This window comes from Brassica oleracea, unplaced genomic scaffold, assembly GCF_000695525.1.
Source record: "Brassica oleracea var. oleracea cultivar TO1000 unplaced genomic scaffold, BOL UnpScaffold01311, whole genome shotgun sequence".
Classification (NCBI taxonomy): Eukaryota; Viridiplantae; Streptophyta; class Magnoliopsida; order Brassicales; family Brassicaceae; genus Brassica; species Brassica oleracea.
Window position 1 is genome coordinate 1 of NW_013617854.1, and position 13,418 is coordinate 13,418.

Here is a 13,418-nt window from a genome sequence, read left to right on the forward strand (position 1 = left end):
TTACCTTTTGCACATCCTAGCCACATTGATCATCTGTCATGAGATCAGAAACCTTTAGAGTCAAATCCACAACCGCCTCTTGTTTATATTTTGGGGCTCTTGGAAGTGGATCTTTTATCCAGTAATCCATCCATACACTAGTCGTTTCGCCATTCCCCACCACCTTCATCAGTCCTTGTTTTAGAAGGTCTCTACCATGCATGGAGGATGTTTGTCCAAGCGAAAGACGGTCTGGTTACCTACACAGCCATTCAAGAACTCCGTCCTCCTGAAATAACAAGACCTGGGGATGCGTGCTACCAAAGGCTGAGGGTTGCTTCATATCCGCCATGTTTGCTTAGCTAACAAGAATTGATTAAACTTTTCTAAGTCTTTAAAACCTAGACCACCAGCATTTTTATCTTTGCACAGCCATTGCCAAGCAACCCAAATTTTTTTTTTTTTTTATTGTTTTCACTGCTCTACCAGAACTCAATCATTTCGCTTGTTAACTTGTCGCAAACGTCTTTAGGGAATTTTAAACATGACATGGCAAAGATAAAAATCATATCTTGGGTTAAAGACGCATAAGCAGTATCTTGGAATGATTTAGCCTGAAACAAAGTGTTGCCTAAACATATTACTTGTGTTCTAGGGAAACGAAGCTGGGGAACACCTTACCGACGACGAAAAAGAAGCAGGTTACTGCCGCTTCTTCGCCGAGAACCTCACCGGGGCCGCCCTCGAGTGGTTTGCAGAATTAGAAGAAAATTAAATCGACAATTTCACCCAGTTGGTATCTACGTTCCTCAAACAATACTCAGTCTTCATAGAGACAAGAGTTACCGAAGCAGATCTCTGGAATCTCATACAAGCGCCTTTCGAGCCATTAAAAGCATACATAAAAAAATTCTGAGAAATCAAGGGCAAGATCTCACATCCGAACGAAGTCGTTGCCCTCGCGGCGTTAAAGAATGGCGTCTGGTTCTCATCTAAATTCAGGGAAGAACTGGCGGTACGAGCACCTATCTTGTTGGACGACGCCCTACACCGAGCCTCTTATTTCGCCACCCACGAGGAGGAGGTCGCAGCCTTGAAAGAACAGTATAGCGCGAACAAGAACAACGCAATCAAAAAACCTGCTACTCCTAAAGAAGCAACCACCAAAGGGCAACATTCCTAAGCAATAAATAATTCGCCGCAAAAGTCTTCAACATACGACCTTTCCATGATCGCAAGGGCCACTCGACCGAAGAATGTCGAGCCACTCTTCGTAATCAAAATGAAAATAAGAAAACTAACGAAGAAGCCGGAGAAGAAGAAGAAGAAGAGCCAGTGACTCTGAAATCCAACCGAAAGGCCAAAGTCTCAACAAACAAAAGAGGCAGGGAGATCGAGCAGGAATCACCGAGCTCTCCACCCCCAGCCCCAAAGAAAACAGTCGACATGATTTCATGGGGCAGAACAGCAACACAACCGACGAAATCAAGAGCCAAACCGAAGGAAAAATCCGCTTTGAGATCTCGGTAGTGATCCGCACATTGGAAAATCCCGACGAAGTCACTCCCCCTCCCCATGTCACTCCATACAACCCAAACACAAAGCTTCCGTACGTAAAAATCTCTAACTTTAAGCAAAAGAACAAAATGACCAAGATTCGCGAGCTGCTGGAGAAACCGACTCAGAAAAAAGACAGAATGCAGACCCTCAATCGCAATCTGTTTAGGGGGCAGATACACTACCGACCATCACTTACTAAGAGGTGGAATTTCCCAGCCCACAAAGTGCACAAGAAACGGATCGACTTCATTTACGGAGGCTTTAAATTCTGCAATTCGGTCAACTCAATCAAAGCATACCAACGGAGAGCAGAAAACAACGTAGGAATTAGAGAGCCCCTGTCGGGTCCCGATCACGAAATCACCTTCAACGAAAACGAAATCGCAGACCTCGATAAACCACACGACGATGCTCTCGTGATACGAATCGACGTCGGTGGCTGCGAACTATCCCGAGTAATGATCGACACCGGAAGCTCGGCCGATGACCTCTTCTACGAGGCGTTTAAAAAAATGGGATTCACTAAAACACTCCTAAAGCAAGAGCGAACTCCCCTAATCGGCTTCGCAGGAGAGACCACCTATTCTCTCGAATTGATCGAGCTCGCGGTAACCGCTGGAGAAATCAGAAAAATCGTAGAATTCATCGTGATAGACCATCCAGCCCCATTCAACGCAATCCTTTGGAGACCTTGGCTATACAACATGAAGGCAGTCCCCTCGACATATCACCAATGCCTGAAATTTCCAACCTTGAAAGGAGTTAAAACTATCAGAGGAAGCCAGAAGAACTCCAGGACATGCTACCTCGCGAGCTTTAAGGACATAGAGCAACACCCTTAACCAAGCAGCCAAAATTAACGACAGACGTACCTACGTACACGAACAATCGAACAACAGACCCTATCCCTGGGAATATAATCGAACTACGTTATGACTTGAACTCTCGACGAGGGTACGTAGGCAACTCACGACACGAGTCCAATCACCTTCCACCTACAGAACTCAAAGTGGGCATATCGCAACACCCGAAGAACAACGGCACGACAATATCAAAAAAAACTGCCTTCTTTTCACAAATATGTAACGAAATAGAATCCGGCATCTTAATAAATACAGTTTTTAGACATTCGAATACACCAGATTTCTCGTGTTAGAAAATCGCATAACTGCGACAGTTGACCAAAAACCAGGACCCTGATCAAGTCCTCGGTCGCGGCCAACTCCGCCAACAAGCGCGACAAAACTAGCTAACAAAATCTTTTGTTACATCGAAACTGTCAATAAAAGTATCTACAACAAATCGACACATGGCCCCAAAAGATCGGCCTCGCATAAAACATAAAAATGGCAACAAATAAATCGGAACCCATGATCCCTTCTTTATTAAATAAAAAGTAATAAAGCAACAAAAGGTGGAGGAAAAAACAAAGAAAGTCTCAAAAGCTACTCTTCGATGCTGAATTCACCATCCTCAAAGCGATCACCCGAGCACTTCGCCACGTCATCCGCCGCAGAAGAGACCTTATCGAAGAAATCCTCCGGAAGATCCTCCGAAATCTGAGGCAGGTCGAGCTTCCCAACGGATAAATCCGAAGTCGCCATCACATCGACCTCGGACCCAAGCTCAATCTCCTTCGCTCGAAGCTGCAACAACTTATACGAAGCTAGGAGATTGTTGCTCATGATCTCCTTCAAGAGATCTATATTTGCCACGACTTCCCGAAGACGAGCCCAACAATCACTTGCAGCCTTCTTCTTTTCCCATTTCTCCTTCAGAGAGACCAGCACATCCAGATAGCTATCCGCCATAGTCATTTTGCCTCATGAGTCGCGCGGCGAAGGTCATCAGAGAACTTATTGGCAGAAGATTCAACCTTCGCTTCCAAAAAGGAAACTCGCTCGAGGGCCGACTTCCTTTCGTTACTCACAACTCGCAGACGAGCTTCGAGCGAAGCAGCCTGATTCCCCAGCTTTTCAGCTGCAGCCAGTTGAGCAGCATCGGCACGCTCCCGGTCTTGAGCCATCTTTAGACCGAGCTTTAGCTCACGAACGACCTTTTTTATTTCATAAAGTTCGTCAGAACGCGGAACATCTTGCAGGCGTTTTTCTAAAGTCACCGCAAACTCGTTGTTAGCTTCCATTGCCTGAAACATGACAAATCAGTACAGACAAAACGAACCAAAGATTCGACAAGGACCAAATTTCAAAAAGACCGACCTTGGCATGGGCCACAACTATCTTTACGTAAGCCTCGCGCTCCGTCATATTACGCAGAGAGGGAAGCGGACAACCAGAAGGTTTGAAGTGCCTCACCAAATGAGCAACACTATCTGGATCTTCCGTAATAGGACAATCCTTGGAATGCGAAAACTGCCAGTGGAACGGCTTAGTAACAGCCGCTTTGCCTGAGACACCAAGACGACGATCCGAACCATTCGTTTTAGCCTTCTTCGGAGGACGATCACGACCGACCTTGGCATGGGCCACAACTATCTTTACGTAAGCCTCGCGCTCCGTCATATTACGCAGAGAGGGAAGCGGACAACCAGAAGGTTTGAAGTGCCTCACCAAATGAGCAACACTATCTGGATCTTCCGTAATAGGACAATCCTTGGAATGCGAAAACTGCCAGTGGAACGGCTTAGTAACAGCCGCTTTGCCTGAGACACCAAGACGACGATCCGAACCATTCGTTTTAGCCTTCTTCGGAGGACGATCACGCCCCTCCGAACCCGTTGGGCTACTCGACTTAACGCGAGCAACAGATTTTTCACCCTCGGGGTCTTTGGCCCATGGGTTGAAGGCCGCAGAAGTTGGGTCTCCTCACGAAGAACTTCTGTGAGCGCATCACTCACATCTCCAGATTGAATACGTTCCGCATTGGCACTACCAGTTCGAGTTCGTACCCTATCGGAATCACGAGAGTTCGATCTTCTCGAAGTCATATTCCTTTAGCGAGCAAAAACGAAACTAAATGAGATACTATGACGAATCCTAGAGCAAAGCCAAAGCTTTATAGGGATCAGAACCTTGCCATATCTCAACAACCCGAACAAAAAGAATCTCAAAAGCTAAGGACACAGGGATATTCCGAAATATTATGTTTATCCATTAAAAGATATTCAAGATATCAAGATCAAAGATCGTCAAAAACAAAAAGATATTAAACAAAAAAAACTAACTAGAAACAGAATCATCGGGGACAGACGACCCCCCGACTTGATCCACCGAATCATCTGAGACCTGGGGAAAATCGAGCTTGGAGATCGACCAATCCGGCATGGTGGCTAGGGCGACAAGATCCTCGCAGTCTCCTTCCATTCCCTTTAATTGTGCAAGCTCCGCATCCACAGTCAGGCCCCCATCCTTAAGCTCGTTCAGGAGATTGATGTTGGCGGTCACTTCTTGTAGCCGGATCTCAGCAGACACTTCTTTCTTCTTGCTCGCCCACCTATAATTCAAAAACTCAAGAACTTCCTGATACTTTGCCGCGATATCGCGACGAGCAATACGAGAAGCGCGACGAATGTCCTGATCTCTCTCGACCTCGAGCGCCGCAATTCTTGCCCTTTGAGCAACCATCTGGGACGTGAGAGTCTTGTTCTCCAGATGAACTCTCCTCCGGTCTTCAGTCAAAGCTTCGATCTTTTCGGCATCCTTCTTCCCTTCTCGCTTGGTGGCTTCGAGCCCTTTCGAAAGCCTCTTGATCTCAAAACCAATACTCTCGATTTCCTTGTCGTTCCGAGAAGCCACGACATGATCCTCCATCGTCACGACATACTCATTAAAAGCTTCCATCACCTGAGAAGAAATGAAAATTAGCAGATACCACAAAACAGCTTTTCAAATAGAATGAAGGCGTGAAACGAACCTTAGAGCTCTCCACAGAAACCTTGGCGTAGGCTTCCCTCTCGACTGAGGAAGCGAGAGATGGGAGACGACAACCCGCAGACCTCATGTGACCAGCGAGGGAAATTAAGTCGCTTTGGGCCGCAAACGAAGAACCATCTCCCTCAGAAACAAATATAGGACGAGACGGACCGGGCAAGACACCTTCCGATGACCGACGTCGCTTACGAGTCGCCGCCACGGTCTCGTCTTCTGAGCCAGGACTCAACGAGACAGGAAGTCGAGTCTCTCCTGAAACATCTTTGTCGTCGGAATCATGAATCGAGTTCAAGGGAGATTTTCCGGAAGCTCGGCCCCTCGATGCAAACCCAGAAGTTCGAAACGACGATCTCCTCACAAGATGTCTAGTTAGTCGATCTGAAGACAGGGTCTGAACAGAAGAAGTCGCTACGACCTCCTGGGAGTGTTCGGCCTCGTCTTCAGACTCCTCGACCAAAGGAGCTCTGCCGGTCCCCGCCGGCAAGGCGAAGGCAGTTTGAATCCGAGTTCGATCAAAAGTAGACCAGTTCGAACGACCTCTCCGAAGGACTCTCATCAGATCGCGGATCTCATCTGACATTGAAGAGCTTCCAGAAGAAACTGAATCAAACGAAAATAAACTAAAGTTTTAGTCTTCGACTCCTCAAACGAAGAAATCATCAACACATAGGCAAAACAAAGCTAACCGATATTCTCGGCCCAACGCCGGGGAAGCTAGGAGAAGTCGAAGTCACCCATACACGCTCGATCCATCTTGAAAACAAAAAATTGCTTGGGCCACTTCTCATCGCGATAAGGGATGTCCTCGATGACGTGGCGACCTGGGCGCGGAGACACGAGGAAAGTACCAGGGTTCTGCTTATTCTGCTTCACCAGAACGAGCTGACGAAACTCGCTAAGACCAAAAGCAAGACCCTCCTCCCTAGCCTTAACCAAGAAGGCGACAAGATGTCTAAGAAAATTCGGGAGTAACTGGGTAAGCGATAACCCTAGATCCGCCAGGACCTCGAGTATTGGCTCCGGGATCGGGAAGGTAAGACCGCAGGAATGAAAGAAGGAAAGATAGGCTCCGTAGTAGCCTTCTCTCACGGCTTCGGGAGTCTCATGCGTGCCGACCAAGTCGAGGACGACGGAACGGTCAACCCCATACATATTATAAAGGTTCTCAAGATCATCGGCTGTAGTAGTCGGATGAGGGAAATTGAAAGACGAACACATCTTAAGCTAAAAGAACAGACAGATTCAGAGCAAAGGAGAAAGAGACGAGAAAGAAGAAGCGGAGGTGACGTAAAAAGAAGATCCTCTACGTATATATAAGCCACCTTAACGGCTCTATCATCGCTATCGAGAAAAGAAATTATGACCTAGCCTATGCCCTAGCGGCGGCTAAAGTAGCCATTACCGATTAAAATAATAAAAAAAATGCGCCAACGAACGGTTTTTTTGAAAACGATCATTAAAACCGAATCCGAGCAATATCGGTTATCAAACGAGAAGACCAGGGTCAAAAGAAACCCGCTCCTTTTCCTTTTCGATCAAATCAAAAGAGGCTGGGGGACAAATGTTGGAACCAATTTTGGTCAATACCATAATGGGCCGCGATCAAAGGCATGGGCCTTAAAGGGCCGGAGCCCGTAGCAAGGATACGAGCTCGAGAAGGAGTCGCCGAGGTCGCGGAGATCGTGCAACAAGAAGCTGAGATCGCGGAGCTACCACAGAGGTCTCGAAGTCAGCTTACTATAAAGGAAGAGGAATGGAAACAGAAGAGCACACCTTGAATACCCTAGAGAGAGCTATACACTTACACCGATCTTGTTGTCTTTCCACTTTTAGATTCTTTCTTTACCGATCTCGTTTGTATCACTCGATCTAGTTCAATCCATTGTATTTGATCTTATTCATCAATAAAGTCCATTTTCATCTCCTGGAAACTATTTAACATCGTTGTGTTCTAAAGATATCGTTGCCTACATCATTTGTCTTCCCTAGATCAAACCCCGATCACTATCAAATACCTTGTGTAGATTTTAGGTTCTACAATTGGAAGAGCCATAGCACTGATTTTGAAAGGATCTATTTCACTTTTAGATTCTTTCTTTACCGATCTCGTTTGTATCACTCGATCTACGCAGCCTCTTCTTGAGATGTTTTACAGAGCAGGAGACTATCATCCGTGAATAGCAAATGGGGGATTGATGGGCACGATTCCGCAAGTTTGATGCCATTAAGACTGCCAGAAACCTCAGAGTTGTTTAGTTTACTAACCGAGGCTTCTGCGCATATTATGAATAGAAAGGGAGACAATGGATCTCCTTGTCTAATGTTACGTTCAGATCTGATAAAGCCATGAGAGTTGCCATTGAGAAGGATGTAATCCAAATGTGATCGAACCCCATTTTCTCCATCAACACTTCCAAGAAGTTCCACTCCACTCTGTCATAAGACATGCAAATAAGTCCAGCAATCTGAAGCTTCATTAGAGCTCTGCAAAATCGAGCTATGTTTGAAACACAATGCTAAAAAATTATATTTATGAGGTTGCACAAAAAGAAGAAGAATGTTTATGTAAATGCACAGCAAAAATGAATGAATAAACAGAATGTTTGGATAAAATTCATAAAAAATCTTTTAAATTTGTATTTTATTTTAAGTTTTTAGGAATAAAGTAACTAAATTGTGGATAACGTTTTAAAAATGTAAAAAAAACTTAATATTGAATGAAAATAAATTAGTTTTAAATTTCAAAATTCAAATTTATATTAAAACTACAAAATTTTATTCCATAATTTAAAATTATCCAAAATTTAGCTACGTTCATTTTTCAAACTTGAATTAAAATGAGTTTTTTAAAACTCTTAATTTTACATATTTTTCTTTTCGTTTGAAACTTAGAAAATATTTTTAATTAAAATAAGCAAAGTTTGAGTATAAAAATGAACAAAAGTTTAAAAATTTAAGGTATTAAAATGTATAAAATATTTAATTCATGTATTTAACTGGGTACCAAAAAAGTTTAAATATTAAAAAGTATAACAAAACTTAGTAACATATTCATATAATTTTTTCCCTTTCTTTAACTACCATTGTCATTTTTATTTTTCTATATTTGAAATTGTGATGATTAAGCTGCCATTAGGTATTTTGAATTTGAGAAATTATTATGATAAACCGGCTCGATCGTAGTCTTGATTACAAATGCATTTTTTTCTCCGAAATAAAACATATAAAAAGAAATTTAAAGAAATTTGAACCATTGGCTCGCTGGATCACAAGAAGCATCCATGGTCAAACACTTGCAAGGGTTAGCGACGATGCTGTTGTCACGTTCATCCACATCAAGGCATAGCAACGAACCATTACTTGTTGTCTTAAACGACAAATGCATGTGAGTAGCTGAGGTTTGTCCCAACTTAGAGCACTTAGTGCCAACTCCAAGCTTCACTTTCTGTCCAACAGCATCTGGAGCCTCGACGCACATTTTGTTACTCCAGAGAATACCTTCACTGGGATTAAAGGTTGATGGCTCGGCTTTACGGCATTGTTCCAATCGAAGTGTAGATGAATTGTTTGAGAGATTACTGGTGACGCAAAGGCCGGTTGTTGGGTGGAAGAGAAGTTTTTTGGATTGTAAACCGGGCCCTGCATATATACAAAGATTTATATATATATATATATATATATTTAGCTCAAAAGTACATATTCACAACATTTTTTGGATATTCACGGTTCATGATATTGCACTTACACGATACTTGTATCGCAATTAAATTTTCAGAGTCCAGTTAGGGGATTTTTAGAACAAAATAGCACTTAGACGTGGTACGAAAATGATATTATAATTATGGGGGCATATGTATGAATACAATCTTGGTAGTCCAAAAATAAATATTATCGTAAGAGGTATATATAGATCGAAACCTAAACAATTTATTTGGATGTTTCTTAACTTAAGAAATTAAAATTAACATAATTAATAAAATTCAGGATTATGAATGTTTTTCGTCAAATTCAGGATTATATCTTCAAAAATTTAGTTATAACTTTTAATCTATCATTATATATTGATAGGATTCAAATATCTATCTATATACAAGTTCAAAAAAAAAAAATATATATCTATCTATATAGGATTCAATTCATTTTTGACGATTTTGAGCTATAATTATAGTTTTTTTGGTAATCAAATAATAATTATAGTTTTCATTCCAAAATCGTATTATTATACCATTTTCTTTCAAAAAGAAGTCTGACCTGTAACTGGAAGTTGAATTCCGGAGAGTTTTTGCAGGTAAGTAGAGTTGGCGACGTCTTTCCAATTAGGAGCCAAAACACCAAAAGTCTCAACCATATGTTTTTGACCGGTTCTCAAATAATAATCTCCGGTTAATGCCCAAACCGCCCAATCCAAATCATTCTCCGCAGCCCAAGCCACCAAACAGTTCATATACCGGTTTCCGCTAACGTCACCGCTTCTCAGGTTAGCCCCAAACTCAGTCAAGAACAAAGGAAAGCCTCTCCCGATCAAGAATCCTCCGTTATGTGTGACTTTCTCGATGATTTTCGCGCAAAAATCGTTAGAGTTGTGCTTTTCCCACGAGTCACGACCGTCGGAGAAGCTGTACCAATGTTGCTCGAAGACGAGTTTGTCGGTGAAGCTGACGTTGAAGAAGCGGTCACGGAGGAAAGAGAGGTTTGTGTCGTAGTCGATGCCGGAGAGGATGACTAGGACGTCAGGGTTTGCTGCGTGTACTGCTTCTCCTCCTTTTGGCATGTACCTTCACGTAACCATTTACAGTTTTAATACGCATGCATGCATTGATGCATGCATGTACTTGTTTATATATGTGAATAATGAAAATACTACAAAAGGTCCAACACACATATACCTAAATCTGTATGCGAACATATGTTATTTTTGATAAATAGTTTTAAATAGTCATTTCAAATATTTTCATGTGTTACATGCTTGGTTATATTCTAAATGAAATATTAGTAATTTGAAATGCGTACGTACTTGAACCAGAGGTTAGGGTAATCTCTGGTACCACGTGGTTCGTTCCTAAGGCTCATGCCAACGACATTAGTGACATTGCGGAAAAGAGAAGCCATCTTGCTCAATCCCTTGGTCCAGATGATAGGATCAAAGTTAGGGTATTCGAAGAAGGCGTCGAGGTCGTTGTCGCTGCAACACCATCCTGGCGTTGTCAAGTGGTTGTCTAGTATCACCATTACTCCGTTTTGTCCAAGGTTCGAGACCACTTCCTGATACCAATATAAAAGTAAAATAAACTATTTATAGAAAGAGAGTTCCATTACGTTGGGATTCCATTAAAAATGTTTCATTTACTTTGGTTTGGTTAATTTTTTTTATTGGTTCGAATTAATTCTAGCTAGCCAGAGGCGGACCTAGCAAACATCTAGGTTCGTGCAGCACAATTGAAACACACCGGTTTATTTTGTATCAATTAAACCAATGCTATAACCCTAATATTTTACCTGGAATGCATTGAATATGGGAAGGTTAAGGATTTTGGGATTGTGAGTTTGAATGCCAAGAACATCATCAAGCAGATTCAATCTTTCAAAAGACTGTTTGACGGTAACATTGCTAGCCAACGTGTCATTAGTCATCAAATCAAGAGGCCAAGTGAGCCTAACGCAGTTAAATCCCATTGAGACAATCTTCTTGGAGATGGAGTCTAATGGTTGTTTGCTTAGCCCTTCAGCCACCGCGGGCTGGAGATGCGCCGGCCAGTTCACGCAGGCTAGCTTCACCCTTTGGCCTTTCTCATCCACGATCCATCTTGATTTTGTGGAGAGAGGGTAGCTTGTGATTAGCTTAGGAATCCAAGAAATGAATAAGAAGAAGAAGAGACACAAAGAGATGGATCTAGTCATTTTTGTTGTTGTGTGTTTCTTAGTTTTTGATTCTGATTATCTTGAATTTGAATTTGATTCGCAATTTATACATTGAATAAGTTGGTTTAGTTTCTGGTTGTTGGCAGATTTTACGTGTTTATGGTTAATGATTGTTTTTTTCCAACAGAAGATAAAGAGGAAAAATCAATGCAACAATGGACAGTGCATGATGTTAACAGATTATATGAACTGTATATTTCTAGAGATTTTTAATTACTTTTAGAAAGCTATAAAGACTTTGGTATATTGCATGATTATAGTACTATATAACAATAAAAATTTGTTTATGTACTTCTCCTATAGTAGATAAAAGATAATAACCATATGTTTTTGATCTGGTAGTTTCTATAATTGATTCTTTTGTTCTGTTATAACAACAAGGTAAAAACAACTTGAAGATAATATGGTTAACAAAAAGAAACTTTAACATAATACTAGAGTTATATTTGTTGTATGAGATTTATATCATGGCTCATATGGAGATCAACCCATTTTATAAATTTTAGTTTTCTCCCCATAATCATTTCACTAATATTGCTGCATATACATTTTAAATAACTCGTTATTAAGATGCATAGATTAATGATAATTAATACATTGATGAAAAATGTGTGTTTAATCCCCAATGTGGAAAATCCAGCTATGGTGTCTTCTATCTTCTTGCTTCTTCTTCCTACCACTGAAGACGAACCAGTCTAAGAACGCACCTAGCGGTGCAAATAAAGCCGCACCAACTGCTGCGCCGATCTTCCCTAACCGTATTATATCTTCTTCCGGGTCAACACAAGGATCCATAGGCTGGCCACATAAACCCTCGTTACTAGAAAAGTTCTCCCGTCCAAACTTCAAGTTGAAATTTGGGACAGGACCGGTTAGTTGATTGAATGCCACTGAGAACTTGGTGAGACGAGGAAGCGACACTAGCTCGGGAGGAAGTGGGCCAGTGAAGTTGTTTTTCTGAAGCATAAGAGCGTTCAGAAAGGTAATATTTGATAGAGAGACAGGGATTTAACCAAGTTCAAAGTTGGTTGTCAGAGAGGTCCAAAGTTGTAAGAGATGGAACCAAGGAGCCTATATTTGTTGGTAAAACTCCGGAGAAGTTGTTTCTACTAAGTTCTAGACCCACCAAAACAGAACATTGCTTAATCCCAACAGGAAACTCTCCTTTGAGACCAAAGCCAGTAACCTTAATGCTCAAAACCCTATTCTCATCAATATGCCAGCAAGTCACACCACTGAACTTGCAGATAAAACCTGCAGTCTGGTTGTCAAATACCCAACTCGATAAATAATCATTTGGATCTGTAACTCCAGATTTGAAGTTCCTCAAGCAATTTACGTCGGCCTTGTTTGCGCCTGCGAAGCTAGACACCAGCAAGAACCAGAAGCAATTTGCGACTAGGGTTTGTATGGATATTTTTGTGTGATGGTGGGTTTTACAAAAGGAAATAATAACAAGATGGAGAGGTTTTGGCAGTAATGGTGTTTACATGAAGAGAATAAAGAGCAAGACTAAAGATATGAAAAACCTGATTGATCCTGGACAGGAGATCATGGACCGGAAATCATGGACATGAAATCATGGACAGGAAATCATGGACAGGAAAACTGAAGCAAGGAAATGTGTGAGACTGATTTAAATATCTTGCATGAAGTCTTGGACGAATTTAAACAAGTGGAGGCAACTGGATAGAGTTGGTGGAGTGTGGAACATTTTGGGAAGTTCAGATCCTTGTGGGCTGAACTTGAGATGCTCAGGCCAGCACCTATTGATCCTGATGTGCTTAATCAAAGGAGAGAGCAAGACAAGGTCTTTGCTTTGCTGCTACCCTCCATCCAAACTATGGTGACCTCATCAAGCACATCCTAAGGAATAAGGAGCTGCCTTCTCTAGATGAGGTATGCTCTGAGATTCACAAGGAACAAGGCTCAGTTGGTCTCTTTGGAGGAGGAAAGAAAGATCTGGTGCTTGCAAACCAAGCTGATGGAGCAACAAACAAAAGCTCTTACAAAGCTGAAGACAAGAAGGTGTGGATTTGTGATCATTGCAAGAAGAAAGGCCATGGAAAG

At 41.9% G+C, this 13,418-nt stretch overlaps 3 protein-coding genes across 3 annotated transcripts; all 3 read right to left on the bottom strand.

Annotated features, from left to right (window-relative positions):
* Positions 1–4,718: 4,718 nt before the first annotated feature.
* Positions 4,719–6,647, bottom strand: LOC106321210 (uncharacterized protein At3g60930, chloroplastic-like). Its single transcript, XM_013759523.1, has 3 exons — positions 6,170–6,647; positions 5,413–6,029; positions 4,719–5,342 (listed from the first exon to the last, which is right to left on the bottom strand). The coding sequence occupies exons 1-3, from the start codon at positions 6,645–6,647 to the stop codon at positions 4,719–4,721; spliced, it is 1,719 nt and encodes a 572-aa protein (XP_013614977.1).
* Positions 6,648–8,664: 2,017 nt separating this feature from the next.
* LOC106321211 lies at positions 8,665–11,344 on the bottom strand. Its single transcript, XM_013759524.1, has 4 exons — positions 10,926–11,344; positions 10,444–10,691; positions 9,681–10,204; positions 8,665–9,068 (listed from the first exon to the last, which is right to left on the bottom strand). Exons 1-4 carry the CDS (start codon positions 11,325–11,327, stop codon positions 8,665–8,667), a joined length of 1,578 nt encoding a protein of 525 aa, XP_013614978.1. The 5' UTR covers positions 11,328–11,344.
* A 619-nt stretch (positions 11,345–11,963) lies between these two features.
* On the bottom strand, positions 11,964–12,314 carry LOC106321212 (probably inactive leucine-rich repeat receptor-like protein kinase At5g48380). Its single transcript, XM_013759526.1, has one exon. It carries the CDS (start codon positions 12,312–12,314, stop codon positions 11,964–11,966), a length of 351 nt encoding a protein of 116 aa, XP_013614980.1.
* Positions 12,315–13,418: the final 1,104 nt, after the last annotated feature.

Bases quoted from the DNA above. Each gene is read 5' to 3' on its own strand.
- LOC106321212 (XM_013759526.1), bottom strand. From the start codon at position 12,314: ATGCTTCAGAAAAACAACTTCACTGGCCCACTTCCTCCCGAGCTAGTG.
- LOC106321211 (XM_013759524.1), bottom strand. From the start codon at position 11,327: ATGACTAGATCCATCTCTTTGTGTCTCTTCTTCTTCTTATTCATTTCT. The intron at 10,205-10,443 runs GTACGTACGCAT...GGTTACGTGAAG, and splicing joins TACCCTAACCTCTGGTTCAA to GTACATGCCAAAAGGAGGAG. The intron at 9,069-9,680 runs GTCAGACTTCTT...GTATATATGCAG, and splicing joins AATTCAACTTCCAGTTACAG to GGCCCGGTTTACAATCCAAA.
- LOC106321210 (XM_013759523.1), bottom strand. From the start codon at position 6,647: ATGTGTTCGTCTTTCAATTTCCCTCATCCGACTACTACAGCCGATGAT. The intron at 6,030-6,169 runs GTATGGGTGACT...CGTTTGATTCAG, and splicing joins TTTCAAGATGGATCGAGCGT to TTTCTTCTGGAAGCTCTTCA. The intron at 5,343-5,412 runs GTTCGTTTCACG...ATTTCTTCTCAG, and splicing joins TTTCTGTGGAGAGCTCTAAG to GTGATGGAAGCTTTTAATGA.